At 41.3% G+C, this 23,050-nt stretch overlaps 1 protein-coding gene across 8 annotated transcripts in view; it reads right to left on the reverse strand.

Annotated features, from left to right (window-relative positions):
* The window catches only part of DTNA (dystrobrevin alpha), a 297,328-nt gene that overhangs the window by 109,162 nt on the left and 165,116 nt on the right, over nt 1–23,050 (reverse strand). For all 8 annotated transcript variants that reach the window (XM_032603037.1, XM_032603036.1, XM_032603038.1 and 5 more), the window contains one exon: nt 12,622–12,702. In XM_032603037.1, coding sequence (XP_032458928.1) covers nt 12,622–12,702 — 81 coding nt within the window. The remainder of the gene's footprint in view (nt 1–12,621; nt 12,703–23,050) is intronic.

Here is a 23,050-nt window from a genome sequence, read left to right on the forward strand (position 1 = left end):
GACAGTGTGCCCTGAGGGATGAAAAAACAGGATGAGGCATCCTGTGCTTCGTATAAATGGGCACCTAGATAGTTACGATGCCTATCTCAGGAAGAATTTCAATGACCCCAGGTTCTTGCATCTTCCTATACACAGAGTAACACTAAAATCATTAACTTGAGATACCTGTTCTCTGCGCCTAGCAGTAATCTTTTACCAAGATGTATGTTTGACATCATGTACTTCCCAGCCAAAAAATTCATATATATATGAATTCATCCCCGTTACCCCATATAACCCTGCTACCTCTTTGGAGCAGCTCCTTAGACCTATCTCCCGGAGCACAGTCCTCTGTAAGACCCTGAATAAAACTTAAACTCACAACTCTTAGTTAGGCTGGGAATTGAACATAATCTGTCAATATGTCATTGGGAATATGCATACCCTCTAGTGTGTAGACGGTGTGTGTGTGTGTGTGTGTGTGTGTGTGTGTGTATGTGTGTGCACGCCCATACACATGTCCTCTCGTTTATGCTGTGGGTTTGGAGTGCCAAATTGTGTTAATTCACATAGCAGATCCTGAAAATATGTTTGTAGGCTTGTAGAAAAGTTAATTATGGAGATTCATTCTTTTACTTGTCCAGTAAATTCTGATGCTCTTAGCACTAAAAGATGAGCACACACTGAAGCACTGTCTTCTTCCTATGACAGCTCTCAAATAGCAAATTTCATTCAGTATTCTAAATGCCAAGTAGACTTTAAGTAAAAATGCTTTTAAGGAGCTTCACGTGTTGGTCAGGCCGCCACAGGGTGGGGTGTGAGGGTGGGGAGAGGAATGTATCCCCTTGTGAGTGCCAGGAACAACTTCAGAGTCCTCTTCAAACTCATTACCCCAAGCCACTAACAAGCCTTCTTTCTTAGCCTTCCATTCCAGAGACTAAAACTTCATTCATACATTAAGTATTTATTCAGCCCTTATTATGTGGCAGCACTGTTCTGGGTTCTAGAATTAGCATCAACAAGACAGGCAGGTACCTGATCATACAGAACTTGTAAGTGGTGATGAATAGAGATATTTAGCAAACAAGTGTCTTGAGCATGCAACAACAATCTATTTTTTCTTATATAGAAAATAAATAGACTTAAAGATAGTAGATTTAGACTCAAGTCTTTCTTCATTTGTATAATAGGAACAATAATATCCACCTTTCTTATTTTATAGGTGTCCTGGGAATAACAAAAATGGAAAAAGTTTAGTAAAAATGTAAAGCACTATATACATTTTAGGCATTACTCTTATTTTTGAGAGAAAATTTACTGTCGTATTCAGATAGAATTATAAAAATCCCCTCCAAATTCTTTCAATTCTTTGCTCCACTCTGTCAGTTATAAAAATATTTGTCCCTTAATACAAGCTTTTTTTTCTATAATTTCAGGTTTGTTTTCCTCTTAACAGATGTGATGTTATAAAAACCCATGAGAGATTGTAACAGTGATGACTAGTTTAGTTCACTTTCAGATCAAATACTTTTCCTGAAATTCAGAGAGCATCAGCTCATGAGAAAAAATTTCAGCATATCACTATTTACCATACATCTATTGCACATATGGGCATAAACAAATGGAGAAAGACTGCCATATGCTTATACAGAGTTGGGAAAGGAAGCAAGAAATGAGATTCCATAATATTTTTGAAAGAAGTTAGATCCAACTGGAAATTTTAAAGATTCTACAATGCGTTACATGTTTGATGTGGTAGGTGATTTAACACAATAGGAGAGTCTGGCCCTAAAAGAGCTTGCGATTCCCACGGGAGAGACACATTCAGAAGGCCTAACTGAGGGCTTCCCTGGTGGCGCAGTGGTTGAGAGTCCACCTGCCGATGCAAGGGACACGGGTTCGTGCCCCGGTCTGGGAGGATCCCACACGCCACGGAGCGGCTGGGCCCGTGAGCCATGGCCGCTGAGCCTGTGCGTCCAGAGCCTGTGCTCAGCAACGGGAGAGGCCACAACAGTGAGAGGCGCGCGTACCACAAAAAAAAAAAAAAAAAAAAAAAAAAAAGAAGGCCTAACTGAAGCCCTGTTCGAGACACTATGTTATCAAAAGTCCATATTCATAGAGCAGGTTAAAAAAACAAACAAACAGGGCTTCCCCGGTGGCGCAGTTGTTGGGAGTCCGCCTGCTGATGCAGGGGACGCGGGTTCGTGCCCTGGTCTGGGAAGATCCCACATGCCGCGGAGTGGCTGGGCCGGTGAGCCATGGCCGCTGAGCCTGCGCGTCTGGAGCCTGTGCTCCGCAACGGGAGAGGCCACAACAGTGAGAGGCCTGCGTACCGCAAAAAAAAAACAAAACAAAACAAAAAAAAAACAAACAAACTGCTGGAGCTCAACACACAAGGATGCTATTGTGGGCTGGAGACTTTGGAAAGGTTTTAGAGGAGGGGAGGTAGAGCTCAAGATGGTTCCTGAATCAGGATATGAACACATGGAGATGAGGTCGGGAGGATACTCCAGCAGGAAGAGGGTCGAGGGACCAATGGCAGAGAGGAGTGAGTGATCATGGTGTAATCGGATCTTGTATTGACCTGACTGGGCCAGTGGAGTTTGTGCTGGGTTTACTGGAAAGCAGGGTCTATACCTTTCCTCTTTCCCATTATATGACTTCTCTAATTTTTCAGTAAGTAAACAGAGAGATTGAGAATTTGCATCCTGCAAAGTTTAATGTTTAATTTCATTTTCCAACTACCATGTTAGCTAATTCAGATCCCCAGCTACAGCCAAGCAGTCCATGAGTGAAAATCAGAGGTGATCTTTAGAGCAGTGAGTGGATCTCAGATCGTGGCCTCTGATTCCATGTGTCTGGAGTTCAGCCAGGGCATCCCTAGGTTTCAGTAACTCCTTAGGTGATTTTGAAAAAGAAGGAAATCTGAGAACCACTGCTATGGAGCACGGCTTAAAGTAGCAGTCCCCAACCTTTTTGGCACCAAGGACTGGTTTTGTGGAAGACAATTCTTCCGCGGATGGGGGGTGGGGAGGGATGGCTCAGGCGGTAATGAGAGCGGTAGGGAGCAATGGGGAGAGGCAGATGAAGCTTTCCTTGCTTGCCGCTGTTCACCTCCTGCTGTGCGGCCTGGTTCCTAACAGGCCCGGGGGGTTGGGGACCCTTGACTTAAAGGATGGAGTTAGATGAGAGACAGGAAGAAGAGGAAATTGATGCTCATTTGAGTCAGACAAATTTATTTTAAAAATATCATGAGAATCCCAAGAACACTGTGGTGGAGAAAGCCACGTGCAAATTAGCCAGTTAAGATTTTTCAAGTATATACTTTATGCCCTTATTCAGGTCTTTGATCATGACAAAGTTGTGTTTAAAAAAGCTGTTAGGAACTCAGTTAAGTGCTATGCTTCACCAGGGTTAACAAATGCATTTTGATGTGATTTACACTGAAGATATTAGTCATCACTCACATTAACCAAACACTGAGTTCAGAAAGAAAATGTCAGCAAATGACAGTTTTCAGACTTGATCTCCATTAGTGAGCCATGAGCTATATACCTTTCTAAAATATGAATCTAAACAACATCTGAGTAGCTCACCAAATTATTTTCTGTTCCAAACTCAACATCTTCCTTGCTCTCAACATATGCCTTTATCACCAAGATAGTTCTCTTTGTTAAGGATCTTTGGGGAGAAGCATCATTTCTTACAAACATAACATTTTATTTTCACTTTAATTTCCTGGTTAAGGTGGATGATATAATAGACTTCAGGAAAAGGTCTACAACGTATTTTTGGTGTAAAATCAAACTGAGTATCGTGCTGGTCCTCAAAGGCCCTGGCAGTACATCCACTGCCTATCAGGAAAATGTATTCAGTTTTCCTTAAATTGTGTTTGCAGACTTCCGTGATTATTCAAAATGAGGCATGATAATTGTTGGCTCAATAGATGTCAGACTGTAAATGAAATTTAACCATGTTCAGTTGAATAAGCATTTATTAAGCCTATTAGTTTTCAAAGTATTGTACCAAGGATTGTAAAAATAATAAGAGAAGGTAAATGAAAAGAAATATCTGAACAATGATTAATTTCTCACCGTCAGTGTTCAACTTTGTTCAGAATATATTTAATAGCCTTAGAAGCAAGAAAATCTAGTATCTTATCTCCCCTCTGGGTAGTCATTTTAGATTTCACTGGATAACTCTGCATAGGTTTCTTCAATGTGCCCTAACTCTATCCTACATTCTACTGCCCTATTTTGGGCTTTTATTGACTTTGAATTAGATTTTTACAGCAAGTCTCCAGTTTCTGCCCTAAGAAATGTTAGGACAGATGGAAAAGGGCACTTTTTTTCTCCAGCCTCTGCGGGAGTGACCATCACAACTTAGACTTTGACCGGCTCAGTGTAGCTGCAACCAGACATCACTTGGCCTCAGGCTCCCGCCACGGACCTCCGAGGACGTCTCAGCACAGATACCGGACACTGCCTGCCAGCCTCACATGTGCAACCCAGAAGCTCGGGGGCGTTAAGTCCTGTAGGCTGCCCTTGGCCAGTGCAGGACAGAGCAGCTGGACTAGTGCCTCCTCCTTGTCAGCTCTGGATGGACAGCTCTGGGGTGCATTTCACAAGCTTCCTTAGAAGCGCCAGAATTGTCTTTTGGCTTTCCTTTCTTGTTCTGCTCTGTTCTGCTCTGGGTTCACTCTCCAAATGAGCTACTTCCACACAAGTCTTGTTGTGGAGTCTGCTTTCTGGGGAAACAGACGCTAAAGCACTGATTCTAATCAAGTCCCACCCATCACTGATTGAACTCTCCCGGAATAATAAACAAGAAGAAAATGATTATGACCATGTTTGAAGTAGATTCTGATTCTATTAGGCCATACGAATTTTTCTCAGTCTTCTCCATGATATAACATCACCATCTTATTCATCAGTGTTGAATTTGAAAGCTAAAATGAATCGTACTTGATCTTACGTTGAAGTTCATTATTTTTCTGAGAAACTAAGTTAATTAAGGGCTGGTGCCATTATTATTAGCTTTGCAGCAGGCCTAGTGGTCCACATGCTTGCCTTTTGATGACAAGTCTTGACAGACATCGTGGGGCAGTTGACTGTTTACCACGGCAGTCGGCTAATATTGGGCAGTTAGAAGTGGAGTTCTCAGTTATATGATTTTATCTGGTGTTTTTCCAAGGGAACCTACTTGGCATCTATGCTCTCCTCACCTGCAACAAACAACTTTACAATTCCTGATAGAAAAGGAGATAAAGCAAAAGTCCTAGCCCAACACCATGAAGGAATAAAAATACCTACAGACTTACAGCTACTGAATCCATTTCAGTAGCTATAGATATACTTGGTTTCTTTCAACCACCAAACTTATAAGTAATTTTGTTTCTTCAGAAAATGACAATTCTCTCAGGGGACCGACAGGCTAGATATGTTTATTACAGCAAAGTTTTTGGGTGTATCTACTATTTGATATTAACAAAATCAGAAGCTTTGAATAAATAGGACACATCATTAGATTCTAAACTTGAGGTTATACTAATACTAAATTTGTACACTAAGGAATATTACCATACTTTCCCTCCACCATGGTCTAAGCATAATGCTTGGAACCTAGCTCATCTCAGGGCATATTTGTTGAATGAATGAATAAATGTGTGATTGTTAATAACAAGGACAAAATGCCAACAAAGCTTCACTGAGGAGTAAATCAAGGTGGCATCAGGAATGACTTTCCAGCAGGATAACAGGTGTGGTTATGTGGGAGAGGCCATTCTTCCATCCCTGTCCTCCCTACTGTCTTTTGTTTTCTCTCAGTGTTCACCAGAGCCCAGGGCTCCTGGGAGCCAGACTGCGGGAGAGCACACCCCCTGGGTATCTTTTCATCGCTCTGCTGACTGGCTCTGGGCCGATCCTGCAGGCTCCCAGGAACAGAGCTTAGCAGAACGATAAGGGAAGGTCATTCATTGCTTCTTGCTCTGGCCCTCTTTAGATGGGGCTGGAGAAGCTTGAAAGGCAATCCTCTCTACACGCCACTCTTTCCCAACTGACTGGAGCACTTAAGATGATGCTCTTTCCTAAATTGTGAGAGTAAAAATGCTTAGTTAGCACAGCTTCCTGGCATAAAGCAGAAGCAAGACAGAGGGAAGGAAGATGATGCATGTTACATCCAGACGCCTGGAAACAAGGCTACAGGTGTCGGCTTACTTCACAGGCTGTACGTGCAGTGGCAGCAGCTTGAGCAGACAAAGCTTCAAGCACTCTATGAAAAAAAATTCTAGGGCTTCCCTGGTGGAGCAGTGGTTGAGAGTCAGCCTGCAGATGCAGGGGACATGGGTTAGTGCCCCGGTCCGGGAAAATCCCACATGCCACGGATCGGTTAGGCCCGTGAGCCATGGCCGCTGAGCCTGCGCATCCGGAGCCTGTGCTCCGCAACGGGAGAGGCCACAATAGTGAGAGGCCCGCGTACCGCAAAAAAAATTCTAACAAGAAAACAAAACCCTGACCTTTAAGATCTTCAAAATAAAAGCAATTAAAGGGAAGAAGTAGCTTTAATTAAACCCGTATCACAAGCATCAGGGCTTTAAAATCATAGCTTTTCTCTACCAGAAGTTTGCCCTGATTAAGGGGAGACATTTTTGCTGTCGGTCCAGTGTGCCCAGAGGGGAGCAGTGTTTCCACCGCCTGGTGCACGGGCATCTTTAATGGGTTTGTGTTCTGCTGCCACCACCAAATTCCCCACAGGGAATTCTGGGGAACATTGTATTCTAGCATGATCCACTTGTCTTTATTCTGAACAAGTGTCTAGAATGATTCAACGTCAGGAATGAAAATGCGTGTCCAACACATTTGGAACAATACAAAGATACTTATGCTCCAAGGGTTTGACATCTGTCACTTATTTCCCTGACTGTGAACCTTCCTGCTCTTCCTTCTGACTCCTTGAGTGGAGAGAGTCCTTCTATCTTTCTCTTTTAAACACATCTCTTTGGGGGGGAGCTATTTCTCTTGCCTGCATTCTTACTTTAAACTTCGGGCATTGTGGAAGGCAAAATCCTAGGATGCCCCGCCTCGCCCCACCCCAAGGTTCCTGGCACCCGGAGTGCACATGCCTTGTCTCAGTTATTCAATCAAACACTAATCCAGGTACTGCTGTGGGGAATTTTACAGATGTAATTAAGGTCCCAAACCAGTTGGCTTTAAGATAGGGAGAGGATCTGGGTGGGCCTGACCTAATCACATGAGTCCTTTAAAAGCAGAGAGTATTTTTCTGGTTGGTCACAGAGGAGGCAGTCAGAGAAACACTTGGAAGAAGAAGAAGACATTTGAACTCTGAACGGCCTGTGGGGAGCCATGTGGCAAGGAGTGTGAGTGGCCTCTAGGAACTGAGAGCTGTCCCCAGCTGACTGTCAGCAGCAAATGAGGACCTCAGTCCTTCAACCATAAGGAAATGAATTCTGCCAACAGCCAGTTCACTTGGAAGAGGACCTGGAGCCCCAGATAAGAACCATAGACCCAGCCATCATTTTGATGTCAGTCCATGAGACTCTGAGCTGAGAATCCAGCCATGCCGCTTGGGTTTCTACCTACAGAAACAGGGTAATAATAAATGTGTGTTGTTTTCAGCTGCTAAGTGTGTGGTCATTTGTTATGCAAAGATAGAAAACTGACACAGGCAGCCAGAAATCCACACACTTAAAAATAAGGCAGAGATGAGGAATATGCTGGTACACTAGCTTGAAGAAAAGTGAGTGGGATATTAGCATTTGTTAACGCAGGCTACTTTTGCAGTGTAAGACTAGTCACTTGGCTGGTGAAGAATGAGTCTAGTGGGGCATATTCGTTCATTCATAGGAGAGCATTTATTCAGGTACATAGAGAGCACTCACTCGGGTTAATTTTGCAGTGTTAGAGAAACATTTAGGTAAATAGATAACTGCATTTTTTTTTTTTTTTTTTTTTGGTTCACAAGAAATCCTGAAAGAAGTTTAGAGATGTTACAGACAAAAGCATGTGTTCTGACTTTAAACTATATCTGAATGAAGGATACTTTAAAAAAATGTTTCATTTACTAGAGGAAAGATATTTTGAGAAAGCCAGATGCAAACGTATACCTTTTGTCCTCTTTTTCTTTTAAACAAAATTTTAATTCAATTTGAATTGATATGAGTGATAGAAAGAAAACTCAGACTGTAACCAGAAGAACTGGTGCAACATCTGCTGTGGGTGTGGAGGAGAGGATCCTCTTGCCTCCTTATTTTTTTTCCCCACTATTAAACAGGAGGGATTAGAGATTTCTGATTGATTTCTCTTGTTGCCTTTCATTGTTCATGATCTTACGGCTGCGTTTCGTTGACTCCAAAGTAATTTCTGAAAAAAGATCTGCTGACATCACAGGGTATCTGGGTCATTTACCATGTCAATGCTGACCGAGGAAATAATGTTCTAGTAGAAGACGGTTATTTGTTCAGAATAAAGGCTGAGATGTTGCCATTTTCATACATGCTTATAAACGGTATACAGGGTTTTTATTTTGTGGAAAGCCACCAGGACACCTGGAAGCTAAAGAGAAGGCTGCTGATTAGGAAGGAGTATTGGGAATATTATTGTATTCTCCCTTCTGTCCCACTGCTCCTAGAAAATAGAATAACTGAATTTTGTCCCCTAGTTTTTAGACACATTCATTCCTTTATTCTGTTAGAGAATGTGCTAGCCATGACAGGGGAGGGAAGGCAAGACAGGGTACAAAGATGAATGGTAAAGGGAAAAGCTGATTCAGAAAATAGAGCCTATGGAGAAAAATTGAAGAAATGAAGAATCTTTTGCCTGAGGAAAAAGAAGGTGGGCTTTTAAAAAAACCTTGAAGTATAGTTGCTGACAATATTATATAAGTTATAGGTATACAATATAGTGAGTCACAATTTTTAAAAGTTACATTCCAGTTATAGTTATTATAAAATATTGGTTATATCCCTCATGTTGTACAATATGTCCTTGTAGCTTGTTTCATGCATAATAGTTTGTACCTCTTACCCCCCAGCTCCATATTGCCCGTCTCCACTTCCCTCTCCCCCTGGTAACCACTAGTTCTCTGTATCAGTGAGTCTGCTAAAGATGGGCTTCTTACAACTTTTCTTTTCTAGCAGAGGTTGGTAAATGTTTTTTGTGGACCAAGAGGCACCACCATATTATATAGTAGTACTGTGTGGATACTATGTAGAGAAAACAAGTTTCCACAACATTTTTACTTATGAAATTAAAAATATAATAACTGAGCCCAAGGTTTTAAAAATGCACATCTACCGATGAAAAGAATAGAATTATTTTGGGGAGATAGCATTTTGCTTATTTGGGGTCACAAGTTAGTGTTCCCTATTATCAAATAGGTTGCAAATACTCATCTGTGAAAACTATTCTTAGTTCACAGTCTATACAAAATTAGATGCTGGGTCACATTCAATTCACGGGCCATGGTTTTCTGGCCTCTCCTTTAGAGTGTTTTAGAACACTGACAACGAGTTATTCTCAGCATCCGTCAGGAATTGTATTAAATGAAATGAACACGAATGTCAGTGATAGGAATCAATATTCTAGAAACAGAGTAGGCAAGCGCTGTGGGGAAGAAAATATGGGGAATGAACTAACTCTTTTGGTCTTTGAATTTAGACAGAAAAGAAATCTCCTAAAAATCTATACATTCCATGCTATACCCAGGCAATATTTATTTTTTCTAGGTGATAACTTTACAAGTATCAGTTTTTGTGTTTTTTCTTCCATTATATAGTTTTAAAGCTTACTTTTGTTAATGTACAAAATAAATTTTACCTGTAAATAAGGTCTGGACCTAAAAATAAACAACCTGTTCTAAGTTAAGGTCTATTGATTTCCATGAAGTAAATACAATGTAAGAGTTTTCAATAAAACAATGCACTTACAAGCACACTTTCTGGATTTTTTTCTTATTTCTTTTATTGCAGAGTAAAACTCCATTATTAGCTACCATAATTTATTGTGGGTGAGGTTTTATTGAGACAGAAATTATCCTTCTCTAATACAGGGGTGTATATTCAATGTTGATTCATATGTCACAACCACCAGTGCTTCTGGCTGTCTTCCTAAAAGGAAGACTTCAACTGTGATGAAGATAAACCAGGCTCAACTGTGTTAGCGTTTTCCAAGTACCTCAACATCACAACTGCTACATTTTTTGTCAGGAAGGAAAACTCAGCAAACACATATAGTACTTGCATTTAAGCCTTCTGATCAAGGTAGAAACAACTTTAAAATGAAACTTAATTTTAGCAGAGCACTCAACATATGCTGTTCTTCTGCCTTGAGCCTTACTTTTGTCTAGTTTGTATAGAATGTAATATCTTTCCTCCTTCTAAAAACGTATGATATTTATAAGGTACATTGTAAAGCAAATAACACTTCCCTAATGCCTACTAATTCTTTAAGGCTCCGCCCTTTCCAGGAAACTCCTGTCCGCAGCCCTCACACCCAGGTCAGGTCACTGCCTTCTTGGTGGTCCTACACTCTATGTCCTTATTCCTAGCATTATACTTCCACATTGTTTTATACGTCTGTTTAAAAATCCATCTATCTAATTAGACTTTGGGCAAGGTTAAGGCAGAGATCACATCTTATTCACCACTGTTCTATCCTTGGTACCTAGTGCAGTGCAAACCTATAGTAGGAACTCACTATAAGCTTCCTAAATTAAGGGGTAAATGAACTGATGCACTGAGGGGCAACTAGACAAGGTTGGATCAATGCTGCTTTCCAAGAAGGTCACTGTTTTCCCCACTGTTTTCCAAGAGGGTGAATGAAACTATGACATAATTCTGGATATAGAATAAGGATGAGGGCCAGAGAAGAACAGGTAATGGAAAACGAGGTGCCCAAGAATGAGGAAGGGGCTTTGTCAGAGAGTAGGAGGAATGGGAAGTGGCCTGTGGGTTGCTGGACCCAGTTAGGGCAAACAATGTGAGCCCTTTGTAATGTTGGCTGCAGGGTTGCCAAATCGATGTGGGTTTTTTTCTTTTCTTTTCCTTTCCCTTTCTTCCTTTGATCTTTCTTTCCTTCCTCCCTTCTTTACTTCCTTCCTTCTTTTCCTTTTAATTAATTAATTTGCTCCTCCTTACCATTTTGTAATGTCTTTTTAAAATTCCCCATCTCTACTGAAAGTAGTCTAAGGAAGGCTCTGCGTGGCAAAGCTTTAAGGGGACAGAGCTCCCTCTATGTTGAGGGCCACTGGAGTGGTAATGAGGAAGGAAAATGGGAGGATCCCATCACTTTTTCATTGCTGAAAACACAGAAATTCTTCCTTTTGTTAAAATATGGGTGATAGGGGTGAGGGGAGAAGGAAAGATTTTCTTCTGTGGGAGCATTTTCCTTGTCCTTTAACACCAGCCCCCGAAAGGGCTTTTATGACTTATCAACACCCAGGACTGCAAGTACAACCCCAGATTCCTTCCCACATCTGTACTGTTCTTCTCACTGCATTTTGGGGGACTGGTTTAGCTTCCTGTGAGGAGTCAACACACATCTTTGATATTTGACCCACCTACGTTTTTTCTCCCTTCTTGTCCTGCCCCATTTCTAGCTACTGGGGCTAGAGAATAAGCTGTAACTTGAGGAGCAGCCGTGCCCTGCCCACCTCCACAGTCATGATTAGCTGTAAACTCAGGAGCCTGCGGCTGGGGGGCGGGGTCTGCCCAGGGCCCCAAGAAGCATCTGCAGGAGACTCTGGGAGGGTAGAGATGTGGACATGGCTGATTTCTACGTTCACCAAGTGCCTAGTCCCTCTGCCACATATTCAAGAACTATGTCTATGGATGCAGGAGAACTTTACGGTTTTCATTTTTAAAATTCACCTGATACTAATTAGAGAATGAGAACAGTTATTAATTTTTTATAGCAGTCAGTTTTCAAAAAAGGAAAGAGTAAGCTCATATAAATGAACTTTGAAGCAATATATTTTCCAAGAGAAAATGGATGTGATAATCTAATGGAAGCATTGACCAAGGAATGTGAACCTGCTCACTGTGAATAGTGAGCTAGATTGCCGCTTGCGTGTTAAAATTTGGGAAAAAGTTGAAGCAAGTTTCTTTGTTTCTTTAAGTGTTGTCTCTTCTCTTGTTATTGTCTGATGTAGGCAAAAGTAGTTAATACTCTGATACAAAGGGCTAATTTTTGTAGTTTCAGAAAGTAACTTAAATGTGTTCCAGGAGTTTGTAGACATTTTCCTATATTTGTAAAGGAAATATAAGGAGGATTTAATGTTTGATATTTTCTAAAATCTTTGAAACGATTTTGATGGCACTGCATTTATAATACCAAAGGTTGAGAAAAGAAGAAAACCATCCATCCAGATTTAAACCATTCCAAGGGCAGGATTATATACATATCCAGAGGCTCATCCATTCCAATACTTTAGCAGCTGAGCCATTAAGCCTTCAGAATTACTTGGGAATAGTCTTTCTACCATTTGTGTATCATAATACTCTTTTTACTGTTGTATAAACATATTTTTGTCAATACTTGCAAGAAAGCCTACTTTTAATAAACTAAGTAACAAATGTAAACTATAGGATTCATGAGGGTAATTAGTCCAAACAGCTGGCATACTTACAATTGCATTTCTTCTGAACAAACCTCAGCTTGCATGCTGTTCTGTAGGTGGAGAGTCGGATGCGATCCAGATCTTGAGCCCCTGGGGGGAGAAAATCGTACACATGTGGTGTGCCATGCGTGTGGAAAGAAAGTGATAATGTTTATAAATAAAACAACTACAGATCTAAACTATACACTTCATTTGATTTTTATCGTTATTAGAATACAAGTTTAACTTTAAGACTTGAAAAGGTCTGTCCCATATTCCTCAGGTTCTGCGGGAAGGCAGCACGTGTATCCAGCATGGAGATCAGGTTACTGACTATGTTCATGGGCCATGGAACACAAACTCAGCCCTGTTGTGTCTACTGCTTCTGAGAACAGTCTGCTCAAGCTGTGACTTAAAACAGTTAGATGATGCCAGGTAGTAACATCATCAAATAATCATTTTAAGTGGTCACTAGAGCATGGCTGTGAGGTGAGCACAGGCTGAATGCTGGTCATCTTTTCTTGGTGACTTTAGGCCAATTGTTTTTAGAAGCCTCAGTTTTCTCACCTGGAAGATGGGACTGACAACAATATTACTACTTATTTCATAGGATTGTTAAAAGGATAAATGAGCGCCTATAACCTACAGCGCTGGGAACACTGCCTGGCACACAGTAAGTGCATCGTTATTATTCCTGTCTATCTTGCAAAGCTTCCTGTCAACCTCAGAGGAGACTCCTTTCTAAAAAACAACCCCTGCTATTTCTGACACTGTGGCTTCCAGTTCCTCCCTAACATGGCGTGTTCCCCACATTCTTGAACTACTTTCCTCATCCACTCCTCTACTCAAGAATCCAGCATGGATTCTGATGCCTGCAGCACCAGGGCTGAATGTTCAGCTCAGAATCCAAGCCCCTCTGCAGGCTCTTTCTATCCTACGTACCCCACCCCACAACATTTCCCACTGCTCTCTACCCCCGAACCTCTGCCGGGCTTGGGCCGGTCTCCTCACCATCCCCTGCAGATGGGCTGTTTGTTAAATCGACACCTGAGTTCCTGGCCATCCTCCCACCCTCCTCTGAATGGGCTAATTTCTAGGACAGAGTAGACTTTCAACAAATGTCTGTTCTTCTCTACTTCTAACTATTTGGCTCTCTTCAAGCCCACGTTTATGGTTCATAACAGATATTAAGGCATATGGCTACATTTTGACATGTATTGAACCTTCTTTTTACCAGTAAATGTGCTACAGAAATGCTTTAGAAGAGTTAGGGCAGCAAGTAAATGAACCGGCCTAGAAGCAATTATATTAGGAGGCCAATTAAGTGCTTTCCTAATGAAACTTGGGATCAATTAGCAAGTGTCCCTCACTGAGAGCATTTATCATTCCCTCACCTCAAACTGATCTCTTTAGATTCATAAAAAATACTATCAATACTTCTATTACTCTATGGTGTTATGAGGCAGATCATTAAACATTCATTCTTATGAGAGTTTATTACTTGACAAACAGACTCATTGATACTGAGTGCTCGAAGGATCAAAGAGGTAGGACTTACCCTCACCCAATGCAGGATTTTGCCTAAACATGTTCTCAGTAGATGGACATTTATCCAATGTCCATGTAAGATTATTTCCAACGAGAGAGATGATTATAATTTAGTGAAAATATATGAGCTTTAAAGTCAGTAACTCTTAATCTTTCTCTTCCTTGTTGTGTGAACTTTGACAAGGTTTTACTTGCCATCCGATTTCTTCATGTACAAAATGAGGATAATAGTATCAACTTTACCAGCTGGTAACCTCTGTGGCTGGTACCTAGTGAGCACTTAATAGCAGACAGACCTCCTTATAACGTTTCAGGTATCATTTCTGAGCACCAGTAAGTGATAGAAATTTCTTTTTTATATTTGGGCTTTAATTTGCCTCCTTGTAACTTCAATCCGTTTGATCTGGTTTCCCTTCTGGAGCCATATAAGCTTTTCTCCCTGTCTATTATAAACTTGATTAATTTATTCCGCAAAGATTGGGAAGCAGCTATCATGATCATCATTAGCATCTTCATTACCATCTGGACATTATGTACAAAGGTGTCTGTCATCACAGAGTTTAAAGTTTAGATGGGGAGGTAGCTTATCCTTGACCTTCTTAGGTTGAAGATGTGCAAGTCCAAAGTCATTTCAAGTATCAACACAATGTCTACCACAGAGCACGACACATAATGGGCTTCAATACATGGATGCTGCTATTATTCTCATTATCATCAGACACGGCTTGGAGACCAGACCCTTAAACATTCAAGTTATCCTGTTCTACGGCTGGCTAATACCTCCTTGAAATGACATATACAAAATTAACCCAAATGCCACAGCTATTGCCTTACCTGTATGGAATGTATAGAATACAATAGTTACCACCATTGATGAGGACATTTACTGATGCAATTTTTTCATAGATAGCTCATTCTTCTGGCTCTTATTAAGCTAGCAGTTCATTAAAAAAGCTAGCTTTTAAAAATCATATGCACTTTTATTAAGTTAGGGCTTTTCTATTTTCTATTTAAATGCTTATTTGGGGGCTAAAGGTAGGACTTCATATTTAATCTTAGTTTCTTTTACTTTTTAGCTCATGCTTCTACCTTTCTGATATTTAAAATATTTTTGATTTTGTCACTGGCATTTCAAAGGGCCTTCCCAGTTTCATGTCCTCTGTAAATCTGAGAGGCTCATGTGGGAAATGAACTCTCTAGGATGCTGGATAACCAGAGACACAGAGACCATCAGAAATACATGAACGCTAAATCTTTTACCCCTGGTTGAAGATGTACTTTTAGTGATGCTCAGTTTGGCTCAATAATCAAGAGAATCTCAATGTCTGTAAATAATCCTTTAAAAGAAGACATTAGAGATATAGATGATTTATGTAAGTTCTTCAAAAATAATGATTTAAGCTCCAGGTATAAAACGACTATGATGCAGTACATGATTAAATTTCTTAGTTCCAGCAAGACCTCATCCTCTGAGAAGAGAAACTTTGGCTCTTCTGCTCCTCCATCTCATAGAGGTCCTAGGGGGCATTTGGCTAAGGTGCCGCTCTCCAGGATGCAGTAAAGAGGGACATAGACATGATGCTTAGGGTCAGGAGTGTACTGACTGCTCTCCTCTGCCCATCACCATGTGGACTCAACTGACCCTCTGTTTTGTTCAAGCCTCAGGAAGGGGTCTGGAGGTCTGTCAATGTCTCCAGTTTGTGAAAGTTCTTCCTGGCTGAGGATGTAAGCCCTAAATATTAAAAGGGATGTGGTGAGCTGTGAAGTTTAGCTTTTCAGATACAACGGCCCATTGCCTCACATGGACCATGTAAGCGGCAACCATGGGATCCATCATGGATTCTGGAACCCAAAAAAGCTGTACTGAGACAGGCTGGGCAGGTTCTTGCTCCATTTACCCACCTTGTTTAAAATAAATTTGTCTCTGGCCCAATAAACCATGGACTTAGTTCAGTTTGACATGTGTGGTCTCTTCTTGAAAGTCTATAAATTCATAGCCTACCTTGAGAGTAGTCTCATGTCTTCTGTGTCCAAGTCGTTGCCTAAAATCTAAGACCTGACCAGGTCCACAAAGTCTTCCAGAATACAACTGGAGGCTGTCCTCCAAGTTGATGAATCCATTACTTATTCCTCCAGACATGGTCACAACATGGTTACAATCCCTACCTAATTGTACAAAGATCCAGCTCACGTTTTTCCAACGCATGCACAATCTAAGAGAGTTTTGTCAGTATCTTGCTGAAATTAAGGTTCATTTTTATCCTATGGTATTTTCCTGAGCTAGCAGTCTAGTAACCTTATTAAAAAGGGAAATTAGCTCACTTAATTCATTTATAAAAAAGATGGAATTTGGATAAATGAATAAGGAAATGAGGTCAATAGAGTAATCCTTATTCTTAGCATGTTGAAATGTCTAGGATTACCACTATATTTTGTCCATGTTCTGAAAAAAAAATCCATTTTATCTTGAAACCTACATCAAATTCACACTCTATACTCTCAAGAAACTAATTCTTCCTTTTAAATAAAAAAATAGTACAGCACTTCCTTATTTCTTTGCAATGTCCTCTTAATTATTTCTCAAATTTATAGTGTCTTTTCCATTATTATTATATCACTGGGCTATAATTCTTTAAAACATGGAGACTTGACTCATCTAAATAATATCTTAGATTAGACTTGCTTCATAATTATATGGTGGGGGCTGGGGGTAAATAATTAAGGGTAGAGATGAATAGTATTTTCTCTACTTCTGTATATATTTAAAACTTTTCATAAGAAAAATTTAAAGCTAATTCATTTAAGGCAAGTTGATGCTCTTGCAACATCTCCTCAAACCTCTCACACTCAGGTCATAGCTGGAAAAAAATGATAGACAGGAAAGCAAAGATGCAAGTTCAGAAATTCTGACTGATCACATTGTTACTTTCTGCAAATCCTGTTTTTCCTTTCTTTAGCTCTTCTTTTCAAGATTTTTTCTCCTCCCTCTGTCCCTTCCTTCTTCCTGCCTTCTTTCATTCCTTCCACCCATCCATCCATCCATCCATTCATCCAGCCAGCCAGCCAACCAACCAACCTGTCTTATCTAATTTTTGGCTTTAGCTTCATTCATTACACTTTGAACAGTTTCACACAATTCATATGTTTTGCCTTATATGTTTTCATAGCTCATTTATAAAACCTTTTATAAAATCATTCAGATTCTTAAATTTCTTACTCATTTTTCAAACTCACCCAACAAATATTTATAGAATAAAGATGAAGCCTATGAACTCCATGTCTAAACTCTTTTTCATGCTTGATGATTGACTGGATGTGTGTGTGTGTGTGTGTGTGTATGTGTGTGAGAGAGAGAGACAGAAAGACAGAAAGAGAGTGAGAGAGAGCAGGCAAAGGAGTTTCGGGGTCAAAAATAATGTTCAACTTTCTATCTTAGACAACTCAGTGGGATGGGTTGGCCCTCATTGAGCTAAGGTACCAACAAGGGGGAACAGGTCTGTAGGTGTGGGAAGATGAAGGGTTTAGTTTTGGGCTTACAGAGTTTGAGTTGTTTGTGGGGTGTCCGAGTGGAGATATCCAGTGTCAGTTGGATATTTGGATATGGAACTCCTTAATATGGACTATATTCCAGGAATTATTAATAAACATATAAAATGTACCAATGTGCCTTAATTGAGCCAGGACTGGGAATATTTCCCAAGAGGAGACTGTGTGCACAAGTAGGGCTATTCCACATTCTAGATAACAAAATGAGGCACAAATTTGGGGTTAGAAACTTCCTCCCCACTTCTGAACAACACCCTTGGTAGCTGTTCAAGGACTGTGTGGCTTTGGAAATACTGGAAAGTGGCAGCCTTGGTGGGACATTGCTTTGTTATGATGGGGAGTTGATGGAGCTAACGGTGAGCCTATCTCAAGGTGCTTCAACAGCAGAAGATTTGACAGTGAGAAGCCAAGTCTGGAAGAGACACTGACTTTACATGCTCACTATTCTGGATAAGCTGGTTCCTGAGAACATGGGGTGTGGTTTTGAAGGACACCTTGAACACTTGAGAGCCATAACAGTAACGGTGAAGCCTTGAGAGAAAGTCAAACTGTATAGGGAGAGAATCGGTCAAGAACAAAACTTTGGTTAAAATCTGACTTCAGGGTGTCTGGAGGCTACTAAGAGACAGAAAAAGAGAAGTAGAGTAGTCAGAAAAAACAGGAGACCGGACTACAATGGTGACATAAGGAAGAATTTCCAGAATGGTGACCCATGGTGTTGACATCCCCAAAGTGCTGAAGAGCACAAGAAATGAAGATGAAAGTGAAAATAGTCACTGTATCCACCATGGCTCATGGGAGTGGGATAATTAACGTCATTTCCTTGAATTTTTGAAATCAGTTTTCCTAAAACTCATAGTGTGCATTGCAAAATCACACTTCAGGTGCCATTCCAACTATGCACATGCTGACTGCTGTCAATATTCTGAAGAAGGACGGTCTGCCTTTGAACCACTCAACAGTGTTTGTTGAGCACCTCCATTTGCCTCCTTTTGGTTTCTGGTCCCTCCTCCACTCAGAGCCCACTGGTATCACTCTGCTTTCCCCCCAGGACCTTCCTCATCTTGTTAGGCAGCCTTCCATGTTCTGAAAGAGTGTTTTTCAATCATTTCCCTCCCATTAAAACCTACTTATCCTGTGTTCTGAGGCTTTTAAACCAACACTGATTCAGCATCTAAGCTGGATGGGTTTGAAGGGAAAGGTTCAGCATCCATCCCTAAGGAGAAGTTCATGTGAATGAGTGACACAGAAAACTTTCCTTTGTAAATTCTTTGTAAGTAAGTGTCATACAAAGCAGAGTAAATGTGCTCTCAGAGCAGAAAAACAGAGAAGAAAGGGAGCTTGATTCCGAGAACAAACAATTTATTCTGCTAAAAACCAGTTGGATGAAATTATTTGACCTGATAAACTTACTTGGTGGCTGAAAAGGCCAAGGTGAGAATGACATTTACATTTAACTGAACACTGCTTTTCAGTTTTAATCTAAGGTACTAAGCAAACTGATAATTAGGGCATTATACTGAGGGGAAGTTTTGGTTTAGGGCAACTTGCCCAAAATTGCTTTTAATCAAAGTATGTGGGCACACAGTTTTTTTTGTTTTCTACTTTGGTTTAGTTTTATTTTTTGGCTTATTTGTGAGTCCATGCTGCTCCTAACTTTGTTTCTTTGCCTTTTTGTTTTTGTTTCTGCTGCTTGCGGTTATGAGTTCCGAGTAGATGTTTAACACATGTATGTGTCACAGTCACCTGAATTTGCCAGAATTTCTCATCAATTGTTCTTCTTATCAATTGTTACCTGAGGGCAGACAGCAGAAGCACGAAGAACTACAATCCTGCAGCATGTGGAACAAAATCACAATCAAAGAAAGATAGACAAGATGAAAAGGCAGAGGGCTATGTACCAGATGAAGGAACAAGATAAAACCCCAGAAAAACAACTAAATGAAACTGAGATAGGTAATCTTCCAGAAAGAGATTTCAGAATAATGATAGTGAAGATGATCCAGGACCTAGGAAAAAGAATGCGGGCAAAGATAGAGAAGATGCAACAAATGTTTAACAAAGATCTAGAAGAATTAAAGAACAAATAAACAGAGATGAACAATAAAATATCTGAAAAGAAAAATATACTAGAAGGAATCGATAGCAGAGTAACTGAGGCAGAAGAACGGATAAGTGTCTTGGTAGACAGAATGGTGGAATTCACTGCTGTGGAACAGAATAAAGAAAAATAATGAAAAGAAATGAAGACAGCCTAAGAGACCTCTGGGACAAAATCAAACACAACATCATTCGCATTATAGGGGTCCCAGAAGGAGAAGAGAGAGAGAAAGGACCAGAGAAAATATTTGAAGAGATTATAGTTGAAAACTTCCCTAACATGGGAAAGGAAATAGCCACCCAAGTCCAGGAAGCGCAGAGAGTCCCACACAGGATAAACCCAAGGAGAAACACACCGAGACACATAGTACTCAAACTGGCAAAAATTAAAGACAAAGAAAAATTATTGAAAGCAGCAAGGGAAAAATGACAAATAACATACAAGAGAACTCCCATAAGGTTAACAGCTGATTTCTCTACAAGCCAGAAGGGAGTGGCATGATATACTTAAAGTGATGAAAGAGAAGAACGTACAACTAAGATTACTCTACCCGGCAAGGATCTCATTCAGATTTGAGAGAGAAATCAAAAGCTTTACAGACAAGCAAAAGCTAAGAGAATTCAGCACCACCAAACCAGCTCTACAACTAAAGGAACTTCTCTAAGTGGGAAACACAAGAGAAGAAAAGGACCTACAAAAACAAACCCAAAACAATTAAGAAAATGGTAATAGGAACAAACATATCGATAATTACCTTAAACGTGAATGGATTAAATGCTCCAACCAAAAGACATAGGCTTGCTGAATGGATGCAAAAACAAGACCCATATATATGCTGTCTACAAGAGACCCACTTCAGACCTAGGGACACATACAGACTGAAAGTGAGGGGATGGATAAAGATATTCTATGCAAGTGGAAATCAAAAGAAAGATGGAGTACCATTACTCGTATCAGATAAAATATGCTTTAAAATAAAGAATGTTACAAGAGGTAAGGAAGGACACTACATAATGATCAAGGGATCAATCCAAGAAGAAGATATAACAATTATAAAATATATGCACTCATCATAGGAGCACCTCAATACATAAGGCAACTGCTAACGGCTCTAAAAGAGGAAATCGACAGTAACACAATAATAGTGGGGGACCTTAACACTTCACTTACACCAATGGATAGATCATCCAACAGAAAATTAATAAGGAAACACAAGCTTTAAATGACAAAATAGACCAGATAGATTTAATTGATATCTATAGGATATTCCATTCCAAAACAGCAGATTATACTTTCTTCTTAAGTGCACACAGAACATTCTCCAGGACAGATCATATCTAGGGTCACAAATCAAGCTTCAGTAAAGTTAAGAAAATTGAAATCATATGAAGCATCTTTTCTGACCACAATGCTATGAGATTAGAAATCAATTACAGGGAAAAAAACGTAAAAAAGACAAACAAATGGAGGCTAAACAATACATTACTAAATAACCAGGAGATCACAGAAGAAATCAAAGAGGAAATCAGAAAATACCTAGAGACAAATGACAATGAAAAGACGATGATCCAAAACCTATGGGATGCAGCAAAAGCAGTTCTAAGAGGGAAGTTTATAGCTATACAAGCCTACCTCAAGAAACAAGAAAAATCTCAAATAAACAATCTAACGTTACACCTAAAGGAACTAGAGAAAGAAGAACAAACAAAACCCAGAGTTAGCAGAAGGAAAGAAATCATCAAGCTCAGAGCAGAAATAAATGAAATAGAAACAAAGAAAACAATAGCAAAGATCAATACAACTGAAAGCTGGTTCCTTGAGAAGATAAACACAATTGATAAACCACTAGCCAGACTGATCAAGAAAAAGAGGTAGAGGGGACCTTGAAGATGGCGGAAGAGTAAGACGCGGAGATCGCCTTCCTCCCCACGGATACACCAGAAATACATCCACACGTGGAACAACTCCTACAGAACTCCTACTGAAGGCTGGCAGAAGACCTCAGACCTCCCAAAAGGCAAGAAACTCCCCACGTACCTGGGTAGGACAAAAGAAAAAAAGAAAAAACAGAGACAAAAGAATAAGGACGGCACCTGCACCAGTGGGAGGGAGCTGTGAAGGAGGAAAAGTTTCCACACACTAGGAAGCCCCTCCGCGGGCGGAGACTGCGGGAGGCGGCGGGAGGAGTTTCGGGACCGCGGAGTAGTGCACAGCGACGGGTGCGGAGGGCAAAGCGGGGAGATTCCTGCACAGACGATCGGTGCCGACCGGCACTCACCAACCCGAGAGGCTTGTCTGCTCACCCGCCGGGGCGGGCGGGGCTGCGAGCTGAGGCTCGGGTTTTGGTTTTGGACGGAGTTCAGGGAGAGGACTGGGGTTGGCGGCTTGAACATAGCCTGAAGGGGTTAGTGCACCACGACTAGCCGGGAGGGAGTTCGGGGAAAAGCCTGCACCTGCCGAAGAGGCAAGAGACTCTTTCTTCCCTCTTTGTTTCCTGGTGCGCGAGGAGAGGGGTTTAAGAGCGCTGCTTAAAGGATCTCCAGAGACGGGCGCGAGCCGGGTTAAAAGCGTGAATCCCAGAGACGGGCGCGAGCCGCGGCTAAAAGCGCGAACCCCAGAGACGGGCGCGAGCCGCGGCTAAAAGCACGAACGCCAGAGACGGGCGGGAGACGCTAAGGCTGCTGCTGCCGCCACCAAGGGGCCTGTGTGCGAGCACAGGTCACTCTCCACACCCCTCTTCCGCGGAGCCTGTGCAGCCCGCCACTGCCAGGTTCCAGGGATCCAGGGACAACTTCCCCGAGACAACGCACGGCGGGCCTCAGGCTGGTGCAACGTCACGCCGGCCTCTGCCGCAACGTCACGCCGCCTCTGCCGCCGCAGGCCCGCCCCGCACGCAGTGCCCCTCCTTCCCCCATCCCCCAACCCCCGGCCTGAGTGAGTCGGAGTCCCCGAATCAGCGGCTCCTTTAACCCCCTCCTGTCTGAGCGAAAAAAGAGACGCCCTCCAGCGACCTACACGCAGAGGCAGGGCCAAATCCAAAGCTGAGCTCCTGTGAGCTGTGAGAACAGAGAAAGGGAAATCTCTCCCAGCAGCCACAGAAGCAGCGGATTAAAGCTCCACAATCAACTTGATATACCCTGCATCTGTGGAATACCTGAATAGACAAGGAATGATCCCAAATTGAAGAGGGGGAGATCTATGATCTTTTTTCCCTTTTCCTCTTTTTGTGAATGTGTACGTGTATGCTTCTGTGTGAGATCTTGT

This window comes from Phocoena sinus, chromosome 14 (genome assembly GCF_008692025.1).
Source record: "Phocoena sinus isolate mPhoSin1 chromosome 14, mPhoSin1.pri, whole genome shotgun sequence".
Lineage (NCBI taxonomy): Eukaryota > Metazoa > Chordata > Mammalia > Artiodactyla > Phocoenidae > Phocoena > Phocoena sinus.